The following is a 13,159-nucleotide window of genomic DNA, read 5'->3' on the forward strand; positions in this document are numbered from 1 at the left end:
TTTGATAAATCCTAAAAAGTTCCTCAGCATTGAAAAGGTCAAATCTGAAACTCAAATGGAAGTTAAAGTGCAAGGAAATAGCCTGGCCACAACAACAGAAAGTCAAGAAGGAAGTCATTGTTGGCAGTTGAGACTCTTGAAAAGTAAACTGCTGGATGAAGAGAAGGACAACAAAACCTGGTGTATACCTGCTGTCCATAATAAGCATCCTTTTTTTCATTTTCAAAAAGAGTCCCAATTTCACTGACAAATTATATGGTCACACTATGGATAGAGAAAACCAAGAATCTAAAGCAGGATTCATTTAAGGGAATAATGTCAGAATGTGACTGAGTAGATAATTCAGTCATTCTTAGTTTGTGTAAAGCAGAAAACAAAGCTAAGGCCATAATTGTAGGGAAAAGCAGGGGTCACTACATTACGTTGTGAATGCCAAAGAAAAAGAACTGAGATTCTACTGGCTGTGGTTAAAGCTAGAGGTCAGATTCAGGCTAACTCAAGTCAGGCTCTGGGGAAACAAGTGTCTGAAGAAAATGAAGTAACCTGTGAGCATGAAGAAAACAAAGACCCAAAATAGAATCAGGGCGTAAGAAGGACTTTGGGAGGATGGGAGGAGATTCAGACATCATATCAAGTTGCTCGGGTAAGCTTTGTCATCCATTTTCTCCCTTTTAGAGTGTGTGGGATGGAAGTAGGGACCACCAGCTGTTGTCCATCTGAATGTAATTGTTATTTGGGTCTGAAAACTTCAATGTGGTCTCTTTCCATTTTTACTCCCTCATTTGAGAGCTGGTTTATTTCATTAATTTTTTTCTCAACCTTTATTCAGCATCTGCCATGTGCCAAGCTTTGTGTTAGGAGACAGATTGAAATGGAAAAGACAGAGTTCTTCCCCTCAAGAACTAAGTATATGGAGGCATGGAAATATACAACTGAAAACATATGCATTAAAAGTAGTATGGTGGATGCTTTGATAAGCAGACTGTTCAAGCAAGGGTACGAATAGCTTCCATGAGGAGATATCAGGTTTTCCTCAGAGAAGTCTTTAGCTGTCCAATCTAAGGAAACACACTTCCCCACCTCCGTGCTGTCAGATCAGCTTGTTTCATTTTAATCATAAGCTTTATCACCATTTGATAGTTTCCTATTTATTTGTTTGCCTCTCTGCTCCCCTATAATACACACACAAACACACACATGTGCACATTTTCAAGAATATAAACTCCATGACTGCAGGAGCCTAGTGCCTGGTGTATAAAATGTCCTCAGTAAGTACCGAATTTAATTGCCAACCGAGCTCATTTTGAAGCATACGGGTTAATCCCATAATGGGCATAGTCAAGGAGAAGTTTTCAGAAATTTGGAGTAATCTTTTCAAAAGCGCAGGAGGGTAGAGGCCTTGTTCAGAGGACGACACTTACTTTCAGAGAGATGAGATTGGACTAGACATTGACAGCCCCTCCATATCATATTAAGGACTTTAGTGTTTTTTTTAATGCTGAATGCCATTGTGAATCATTGAACACTTTTAAATCTGGCAGTGACGTGCAAATCACTGTCATAGTGTGAAGAATGGATTGAAAGTTGGAAAGGCTGGAAGCAGAGAAGATGATTAAAAAGCTACTGACATGTCCAGTAGTCAGTTGAATATAAATGTCTGGATCTTAGGTAAGAGATCTGGGCTAAAATAACATTTTTGGAATTACAAGAGGGTAGCTGTGAATGCAAAATACAGATGAGATCACCTGGAAAGAGTATAAAAAAAGTGAAAAGAGGCAAAGTACGAAATTCTTAGCAACACCAGTATAGGTGGACAAAGGAATAAGAGTGAATAAAGGAGGGTCAAACATAGGAGTAAGAGAAAACCAAAAGAACAATAGCACCTTGGAATCAAAGACAGACTAATAAAAGTGAGTCAGCAGGAGTTTCATATGATACACTGACATTAAATATGATAAGCACTAGAATGCCTTTTCAGTTTTTCCCCAAAGTACACTGTATTTCTGCATCTAGAGATGATAAGCAGAACATATACTTGCCTTGCAACTCAGGAGAAGTTGCATACTGTTAAAGTAGGATCTCTTTAAAGAGGTGATTGAGCTATAACGCCATTATCTTTTTCTGTGTCAGTTATACTGTTATGTGATTCAAAGGCACTGAGATCTCTCTGCCCCAACCTCCAAGTAACGGGATTACAGCATTTTGGTTTGTACGTCTTTGTTGTGTGTTTGTCAGTAGATAAAACTTACTGTATGCTTTGTCCCCAAATTTACTTTTTATAATATTAACGCAAATGTCTGTTATTTATAAAGAACTCTTAAGTTTTACATCTAAGCTTACATGGAGATGTGCTATAATAAGAAAGTGCTGATAACTGCCTGGATTAAAGGTAATTGTCTTCCGCTGCAATGATAGCCTCCCCTAGACCTCCCTCCTCTGACTTTCCTGTAATAACCTAGAGAACCCATCATAGTGCCAGTTCCTTTCTCCCACTCCTTCATCCAAAACACTGCTAAGGGAAGAGGAGGATACTGTCAGGGCTACTTCATAGACTTCTAGGCTAAATGAGAAAGACTCGTAGTGAAAACAGAAAGCCAGATATTAAATGAAAAGAAAAAATACTGGTCTTTGTAGAGGGCTTGAGGTTCTTTTGAAAAAAGTATTTTTCTTCTCCATAAATTTAATACCATAGACCAGTTCAACCAGATACTTCTTTCCTGAGTTTAATTCCCCCAATGCCTCTTATTAGCATATTCTCTCCCTTCATGGCTCCTTGTATCTATCAGTGCTGATTCTGTAGGCAACAGGTGGTAGGGAAGAATCCAGAACCAGGAGAGCTATACAGGACTGGAGAGACAAAGTGAGAAACGTCGACAGCAGTGAGACATCCCAAAGGAAGTCAGTGCTGAGAACTTGGATCCAGGTGTAAGCAATTTGGAATGAAGATATTCCAAACTCTGACATTCACAGCAAGATTCTAGGTTCAAGTCAGAGCCAGGGACCTGTGATAAAGCAGAGTCAAAATCTAGGTAGAGAGCCTATTAGAACACAGATGAGGGAGGTATGTACAGAGTCCACTCATATACTCAATCAGGTGTCTGGGAACTAAAACTAAAGGAAAAGAGATCAGATAAGAGCCTTGAATAGTAAAAGAGGACCTTGATACTAGAGGCTGCATTTGGAATTTGACTTAATTTTTTTTTTTTCTAATTCTTATCAATCCAGAAATAATCTGAGTTAATATAAGGGCTGAAGCAAATAGTGGTTCTTAACAGGTAAATTCTGACAGCTTGATTTTTTTTCTTTTATGTTAATCTTCTTTCGTGCTGTCTCTTCACTGAACAACTTAAAAAACTCTTTTGTATCAGGAGAATTCAGTTTTGGTCACTCTGTTGATGCTTCTCTCCCCTTTTTAACACTCCATGTCCTTCTTAGGTACAGGAAACTCTTTACCGCTGTATTAATCCCCAAAGCTTCATAAGGAAACCCTCACCTTTTTTTCAGTTAAAAGCTTAAGATTTAAAAGGTTTGCCCAGATTTTCCTTTCTCTACTGGTGTAAGAGATCTTATTTATTTTCCTGGTTTTTAGGGGCTTTTCACTTACTGTGCCCTAGTCTAATAAGCTCTTCCCTGTGTGGTTTTTTGGTTTAGTTTTGCATGCCTACCTCCTTCTCATTATTTACTTTTAGAGGCTTTCTTTAACCACTCTATCTATAATATAGCCCCAGCATTACCCTCTTATAATACTACTATGATTTCTTTATAGAACTTACCTCTAGCTAGTTTATTTTCTCTCTATCCTTTCTAGAATGATCTCATTTGTATTGATCCTGTCTGTATTTCTTGTGCCTAGAACAGTGCCTAGTATGTAGTAGACAATCAGTAATTATCTTTTGAATGGATAAATGAGAAAGAAAAAATACTGACTTGATTTTTATGTTTATCAATATTTATATGTGGTTAGCTATATATTAGCTAATGTATTTCAGTGAATTTATAGATTGATTAAATGCAGTAAGGTCTCCACAAACAGATTTTCCTATATTTTATGTGCTGAAATTTGTTTATATCTTGATTCCAAAATAACTTGTTAAAATGTATAGTTTAAAACATGTGTTTTGTAAGTTTTTCTTTGTAATAAGAAATATGAAAGCTGCAAAAGACTATTAGTTGCATCAGAAGAAATGTGTAAGTTTCAGGGGAATTTCTTTGATTAGTAGAAATCTAGAAATACTTTTGAGTTTCTATTAATACCCACTTAAGCACTTAATGCTTAAAAATCTGTTTGGCAAAGAAAACATAAGATGGTAATTGATGAGCAGCCAGATTTTAGGTATGAAAGAAAAGAATGCATGACAATGAATTAAGCCATAAAAAGGAGACAAACTGGACATTTTAACTGTAGAAGCATCAGATAAGAACTGAGTGTGATTTGAATATACAAAAGGAGGAACTAATAGAAAAAGAATGCTAAACAGTGAAGAAAAAGGAAAAGAAGGTGGTTGTAAGATTCCAAAAGAATAGGAAGAATCAAGGATGTAGGATAGGTTCTGGGAAAGGACAGAGATTTACCCAGACAGATGAAAAGGAAGAAGGTAAGGTCAGATGGTGCCTTTCAGTTCAGTCGCTCAGTCGTGTCTGACTCTTTGCGACCCCATGAACTGCAGCACGCCAGGACCCAAACCCATGTCCATTGAGTTGGTGATGCCATCCAACCGTCTCACCCTCTGTCGTCCCCTTCTCCTCCTGCCCTCAATCTTTCTCAGCATCACAGTCTTTTCCAGTGAGTCAGCTCTTCGCATCAGGTGGCCAAAGTATTGGAGTTTCAGCTTCAGCATGAGTCCTTCCAATGAACCCACAGGACTGATCTCCTTTAGGATGGACTGCTTGGATCTCCTTGCAGTCCAAGGGACTCTCAAGAGTCTTCTTCAACACCACAGTTCAAAAGCATCAATTCTTTGGCACTTAGTTTTCTTTATAGTCCAACTCTCACATCCATACATGACTACTGGAAAAACCATAGCCTTGACTAGACAGACCTTTGTTGACAGAGTAATGTGTCTGCTTTTTAATATGCTGTCCAGGTTGGTCATAACTTTCCTTCCAAGGAGTAAGCGTCTTTTAAGTTCATGGCTGCAGTCACCGTCTGCAGTGATTTTGGAGCCCCAAAAAATAAAGTCAGCCCCTGTTTCCACTGTTTCCATCTATTTGCCATGAAGTGATAGGACTGGATGCCATGATCTTAGTTTTCTGAATGTTGAGCTTTAAGCCAACTTTTTCACTCTCCTCTTTTACTTTCATCAAGAGGCTTTTTAGTTCCTCTTCACTTTGTGCCATAAGGGTGGTGTCATCTGCATATCTGAGGTTATTGATATTTCTCCCAGCAATCTTGATTCCAGCTTGTGCTTCTTCCAGCCCAGGGTTTCTCATGATGTACTCTGCATATAAGTTAAATAAGCAGGGTGACAACATACAGCCTTGGTGTACTCCTTTTCCTATTTGGAACCAGTCTGTTGTTTTATGTCCAGTTCTAACTGTTGCTTCCTGACCTGCATATAGGTTTCTCAAGAGGCAGGTCAGGTGGTCTGGTATTCCCATTTCTTTCAGAATTTTCCACAGTTTATTGTGATCCAAACAGTCAAAGACTTTGGCATAGTCAATAAAGCAGAAATAGATGTTTTTCTGGAACTCTATATGGCACCTTTAAAAACAAACAAACAAACAGGTAGGTGGCTCAGTGGTAAAGAATTCACCTGCCAGTGCAGGAGACGTGGGTTCGATCCCTGGGTTGGGAATGTCCCCTGGAGGAGGAAATGGCTACCCACCCCAGTATTCTTGCCTGGAATATCCCATGGACAGAGGAGCCTGATGGGCTACAGTTCATGGAGTCACAAAAGAGTCAGACACGACTTAGTGACTAAACAGCAAAATTCACATAGCATTTGCTCTATTAGCCGTTTGAAGTGTACAGTTTATTGAGTTTTAGTACATTCACATTGTTGTGCAACCATCAACACTGTGTAACTCCAGGACATTTTCATCACCTGATAAAGAAAGCCCATGCCTGTTAAGCAGTCACTCTGTCCTCTGGCTCCTGGCAACCACCAGTCTACTTTCTGCATCCGTGGATTTGCTTCTTCTGGCCATGTCATATAAATGGGATCTCATAGTATGTGGCCTTTTATGACTTGCTATTTTCACTTCGTACAGTCTTTTCAATGTTTGTCCATGCTGTAGCATACATCAATACTTCTTTTTTTGACTGAATAATAAAAAAATAATAATACTGTGTGGATATACCAAATTTTTTTTTATCTGTTCACTCATTAATGGACATTTGGGTTGTTTCTACCTTTTGGCTGTTGTGAATAACGCTCCGTGAATATGCATGTACTTGTGTTTATTTGTGTATCATGCTGAATTATATATTTTGTACCCTCGTTCTGAGCTTTTATAACTTTGTCTGATTTTAAATTTACAAATAACAGTGTTAAACGTTCAGAACCATTTATTCCAGTGAATTTGTCAGCTTTTGAATTTTAAAAATGAAATTAGATTTTCTTGGAAAATTGAAAATTTAACTTGTATTAAATTTTCCTGATTTTGTTCCCTGATGTTAATGGCTAGCATTCTGCATAGCTCTTGAACTATTATGTGTCAGGTGATTTCTATAACCCATGAGAAACTCTACTGTTGTTTAGAACTAGTAGAGACTGGCAGATTCTTTACCATCTGAGCCACCAGGGAAGCCCCATTTCCATTTCTGTGGGAGAATACATTACAAATTTCAACTGATTTGGAAAAATTTTAAGCTAATACATTGAGAACTATTGCTATTCACTTGCTCTTTTGCTCTACATTAGTATTATCCCGTTTGTATGCATAGGTCTTCTCCCTTCCTCTACCCTTTTTCACACTTCTGTCAGCTTTCTGTCACAAAATGTGTGCAACCTATGTCTGAGATTACCAAATGTAATTTGATCCCTCTTTCAAGTATTCAGTAGGTGTAATATTTACCCCCATGAAAGTTAATCTTGGGTTTGATAGACCATTATTCCCCCTTCTCCAACTTCCAATTTCAGAATTAGACACTGGACATTCTCAATATAGTCTGAACCTTTAACTAATAATGACGACAGTGATAATATGGTAGTGAAAAACCAAGGTCAGACTTTTCATAGGCTCACTTTGTGTTATATATGCTACTCTTTTATCATCCTGAAGAATGTTTAGTTTCTTTAAATTTAAAATTAAATCTAAAAATAGTGCCTAGTTCTTTTTTAACTACAGAGTACCTCTGCTTGGTTCAAATGGCATTCTGTTTTTTTGTTTTTCTTTTCCCCTAAGCTCCTGATTTAGACCTCAGCTCCTTGAGAGCAAGGACAGCAAAAAAAATACACACACACACACACACACACACACACACACACACACACACACACACACACACACACACACACACACACACGAGTAAGAGGTGGCAACCCACTCCAATATTCTTGCCAGGATAATCCCATGGAAGAGGAACCTGGTGGGCTACAGTGTAGGGGGTCGCAAAGAGTTAGACACAACTGAGCAACTGAGCTTATATAGTTTGTTTGTTTAATTTTTAAATGCCCTATGGTGGTGAACCCAACAACTTACAAATAATGTTACCATACCTCAGTAGCAGGTTGTTAAGTAGCCAATGAGGTATAGCTGTGAAATCCCAAAGTGAGTTGCTACATATCACATGTACGCATTCAAAGGAAGAGATTGAGAACATGTTCCCTAATTCTATCTTCTTACCCTAAACCTAGAGGCTCCTAGAGGAGTCACAGGTCACTTCCCTCTCTATAGAGATGCATCTGTCTGGATCAAGGGAATTATAGGGAAGAATACATGAAAACCACTCCCAGCCCCTAAGGTAAATAAATTATTTTTAAACTGCCAGTACCAGAGAGCACAGAGAGTACAAGTTCAAAAAGAAATTTTCTGTTCCCTTAAACTCCTGCTCCTTCCCCATGCCCTTTGGAAAAATTAAAAACTGACAAACTTAGGAGGAGGATTCTACTTAGGAAATACAAAAGTTGGACAGATACCTGCTCTTTCTTTCTCACTTTAGACTTCTAATCTAACAAAGTTTCTAGCTGAGTGAGAGACACCCTGATTTTGTACTTTATCAGGTTTGGGGGTTTAATTGAGCCCTGCATAGTGGGGAAGAGAAAAGATTGATGAGCCTAGGTTAGCATAGTGTGTTTGTGATATAACTGAGCCATCTAGGAGGAGAAAGTGCAGACAGGTTGAGTAACTGTTTGCAGTTAGTGATTTCAGTGACGATCACCTGGGGACAAAATCTAGAATGAAAAGATGAGAAAATCTACCAAGCTTGGTCTCTGCTTTGAGGAGACTTCAAGTTGTGTTTAAGTTATGTATGCATGTCAGATTATATGTACTTTTTTAGATGTGAAAAGTACTATAGCTTTAAAGTACACAGAGTATAGCTGTTTCTGTCTTCTTTGTTTTCACGTGAAAGTTGTAGGTTTTTTATACTGAGTCATGAAAATGACAATTTAGATTTCAAGCTGAACAAGTTATTAGTATCATTAATTTTTCAAAACACTATCAGAAATATAGGTATGAACTTTGAAGGCTTCCTTGCTCAGACAGCAAGCACTACTTCAGGCCGTATTACTTGCTTGGAAAATATCAATAAATTGCTACTTCTCTGACAGATATGTGTATAGCTGTTAATATCTCTGATGTTTTAAGAGGAATCTGTAGGAAGTCATGTGACTACACTTTCTGTACAGCTTCAGTCCCCTTCCCTAAAAACATTAGTTCTCTCTGTGTGTGTGTCTTTCATTATTATTTCAAAATAGTGTCAGAAGCAATTTGAAGAGATTTAATAGATTCGGAACTGCTGATGCTTAGATATTTAAGAAAATCAAAGTTTTGGAAGTCCATTTCGAGTATGGATTAGAATTAAATATCTTCAAATCAGAAATTAACTGAAGGTAAATTTTATATTAATGTGCCAGAGAGATACAACATACAAGTAATCACATGTGAATATTTTTATCTTTGCTGAAAAACTTGAGTTGTAATTTTTTGTGTGTGATTATGCAAATAAGGAAATAAGCTTCAGTAAATGTGGAGTTCAGTGACTTGAGTTAGAGATAATTTTAAAATTTTAAGGTAGTCACGCATAACTTAGTAGTTCTGATTTCTTTCTTTACAAGTGGAGTTGAAGGCAGAGCACATGGAAAGATATATTTAGTATGTCTTACTGCTGTTCTTGTTAAACTTGCTAATTCTACTGTTTGGCAAAATAAAATGGGCTTTTTTTTTTCCCTTCTGTATACTAAAAAAAATTAATATTTGATTTAATAGTCAAATAATACCCAGTTTTCTCTTAAAGATAATTTGAATATTGAGTGGTTCAACAGAGTATTAAGTCATAATTCTTGAAAACTGTACAGTTATATTTGAATTAAACATTAAGTAATGACATCTAGTGGTACCATTTCCAAGTTGAGTGAATTTTGCAAATTTGATATTTGCTTTACTAAATGTAGACTTCAGAATTTATCAGCTATCATTAAAAAGTACCATATTATTAAAAAGTTTTCTAGAAAATAGTTTAACTTAAAGATTTTTTCCATTTTTGTAGAAAATGAAGGCTCTTTGATTTTATTCTAAATCTCTCTTCTACAAAGTGTTAATTCAAGCACATGTTACCATTGTTTATTTTAATAACTAGAACCACAACTAATACCTAGAAACAATAACCATTGGCAATCAAATAGACTTAATAGTAAAACAGTGTTAAAGTTTATATAGTTATAAACTTTTCCCAGTCAATTCAAAGCCTTAGTTGTGTCAATAAATGAGTAAGACTCAGGTAACTGCCCTTAAAGGTACATGATTGATTGTTGGTCTCTGTGTTTAGAATATTTCAGAAGTGTTGACCACAGACAGCCTTCTTATTGAAAATGCTAACCTGTGTGAACAGACTCAGGAATCTGCATTTCAAACAAAGGCCTTTAAAGTTTAAAAATTATGTTCTACTCTACACAAAGTTTAAGAATTATAGTATATTTTATACAAAGATCATACAATAAAATCTGTTATTTAGTACCTGAGAAAATTATATGTATAAATTTAATTCATGTATTTACATACATATTAAGCACTTGTTTGGGAAGGAACAGATAAAATCAACCATAAGCTTTAAGCTTCCAGCATGCTTCTTAAAAGCAGAGACAAGCTGAAGTGGTGTGGTACTCTGTCCTAACACTTGGCATCTTAAAATGCCTGACATTATTAACATCTTTTAACAAAGCAAATGTAATATCCTGAATATCTCTCATTTATTATCAAATGGTACATTTGCTAAATGTTTAAAAAGGTTAGTTACATTTACATAAGCTACCACTGCCCTGTTTCCATTTCCAGCTATTGCTCCTATTGGATGTTACCCTATCATTAAACAAGTTTCCCTCATTATTGAATTTACCTATGAAATTAACTTAAAGTACTGTTTTTTACCTCAGAAGTTAATGATAATGCTCACATATTTATCTGCTACTCAGAATCTCATTTATAAAATAATTTTCTCCTCCTAGGTATTTGGAGTAGATGACAATCAAGATTATAATAGGCCTATTATCAATGAAAAACATAAAGATCTGATAAAAGATTGGGCTCTCAGTTCTGCTGCAGTAGTAATGGAAGAAAGAAAACCACTGAGTACACCTGGATTTCACAACTCGGAGGTATACGCATCTTCCTCACATCTTTTACATGCGCAAAATATAAATTTTTATCATTTGCTAATTACAGCTGACCCCTGAACCACACGAGTTTGAACTGCACAGTTCCACTTTCACACACAAGTACATACTACAGTAGTACATGATCCATGGTTGAATCCAAGGATTGGGAACCACCTGATACAGAGGACCACCTGCAAAATTATACATGGAATTTTGACTTCACAGTGGGTTGGAGCTCTTATTCCCCCTCGGCCCTTACTTTTTTCCAAGGGTCAGCTATATATTATTTTAAGCAGTTAATATATCCTCTTGTAAAACACTGTAATATTTTTTTATCAGTCAGTGAAAATGTTAAATTTCAGTTAGCAGTTAATGAGCTATATGCTCACTATCTCTGACATTGAGATAAAGTCACACACACACACGCACACACATACTGCGTATACTTACTAGAAGGTCATGTATTTGGAATGGAAAGATCTATCATGCAAGGTTGTGCCTGATACATACAACTTAAAAACCTAAATAAGTGCCCTTGTAGTGCATCCCAGGATGCAACTAGAAAGGGTGGGTTGGTTGATAGTTACGGAGTCAGTGTAGTGTAGTAGAGCTCCTAAGACCTGAGTACAGATCCTAGAACTGCCACATCTAACAGGGTACCTTTGAGTCAGTCATTTCCCCTCTTCTCATCTTCAGTTTTTTCATCTGTGCAAATGGTATTTTTCTAAAACCTATTTACAGGGAAGGATATGAAGGACAGAAAGTACCCAGCAGAGTAATTGTCTTATATTTATGCAGTCAACAAATGTTTATCCCTTTACTAGAAATGTTATTAGAGTTTCATTGTACACTAATATATTAGAAAAATGTAAAAAAAAAATTATATATGACTGAGAAGTTTTATAATTTATTCAACTAACAAGATCTAACATTCAGTGGAAGCTTTCTGCATACCATTTTACAAATAATGAAACTGAAGTATATATTAGAAAAAATGTAAAAAAAAAGTTATATATGACTGAGAAGTTTTATAATTTATTCAACTAACAAGATCTAACATTCAGTGGAAGCTTTCTGCATACCATTTTACAAATAATGAAACTGAAGTATGTAGAAATTAACTTGGTCAAGGTCTTAAAACTCATACCTTGTGAGGCCAGAATTTGAACCTTAAAGAGCTTTGATGTGTTAACCCTTTCTCTTATTCATTAATTACCTTTCTATTAATTTAAAATATACAAATAGTAAATATATACTAAATATAAATTAAATCAAGGTATAAATAAAACAAAATATAAATGAAGTATTTGTGTGAAATATATTCTTTGTAGTCAACTAAATTCAGATATGTATTTGCTTATTAATATAAAATTTTTCCCTTTATGGTCTGCTATTTCCTGGAAACTGTCAAAGCAGTTTTATTTTGATGTTTTTCAAGATGCTTAATTTACTTACTGAAAGCAAGTGATACTTACTCAAAGCAGTGTTTTGGTATTCTGATTAATTTAGAAAGGGTGCTGGTGACTCTGAACTTGTTGGACTCCCTCTTCTCCTCTTTAACCCCTCAGCCCATGCCAAATAAATTTATATATAGCCCAAATATGTACCTGCCTTTGAAGGAACCATCTAAACTAGCCATTAGAACAGTCTTCACAGAATGGGTCTACATAAATGTGTGTCTTTGAAACCCATTCTGTTGTGGGTATTCCTAGAATGATGTACCTCCTTCAGTCTCAGAACTGTGAACAACTCCCACAAAATCTTGGTGGGAATTCAAAGATTCAGCAGGCTTTGGTATCTTTAGGCTTTACTGTATGTATGTCACTTTGTATGCAACTTACTATTTTAATCCATGATTCTTGAAATCATATAGTTTATAGTCTTATGAAATATTTATCAGTTTTTAGACTGCCATTTGACACTTTTAATAAAATGCTTTCTGAAATAATTCAGAATAAAATTTGATCAGAGCTTTCCAATTCTTAGTTATCATTACAGATTCAGTACTGAGCATTGACTTAAGTTTCTAGTGAGGAAACATTTTTTTCTATACACCTAGATCTTCTATCTTAAATACATAGATGGACCTGGGCTTAAGAATTACCAATATATAATCCAGATATATGGAACCATATCATGAATTAAATTCTGTTTCACACTTGACTAATCATTTGCCTTAAAGACAGGTCTAGATGGGACAGGTCTATGTTCAGACTGGTTAAACAAAAATTCTTAAAGATTTAAGTGAGTTCTAGCTTCTTCTGGAAATACTAAGTATTGTAGAAAGAAGCCTAAAGCTTTGGGCTTGTATTTGAAATCCCTGAAGACATGATCTGGCAGATTTTAACATGCCCTGAGAGTGTGGAACCAGTCTGATTTATGGAAACATTTAAAGGACTGAA

General features: G+C 36.0%; 1 protein-coding gene across 10 annotated transcripts in view; it reads left to right on the plus strand.

The window, feature by feature from the left end:
• CEP170 (centrosomal protein 170) overlaps positions 1-13,159 on the plus strand; it is a 132,752-nt gene that overhangs the window by 81,453 nt on the left and 38,140 nt on the right. For all 10 annotated transcript variants that reach the window (XM_061160232.1, XM_061160240.1, XM_061160237.1 and 7 more), the window contains one exon: positions 10,608-10,757. In XM_061160232.1, coding sequence (XP_061016215.1) covers positions 10,608-10,757 — 150 coding nt within the window. The remainder of the gene's footprint in view (positions 1-10,607; positions 10,758-13,159) is intronic.

This window comes from Dama dama, chromosome 14 (genome assembly GCF_033118175.1).
Source record: "Dama dama isolate Ldn47 chromosome 14, ASM3311817v1, whole genome shotgun sequence".
NCBI lineage: Eukaryota > Metazoa > Chordata > Mammalia > Artiodactyla > Cervidae > Dama > Dama dama.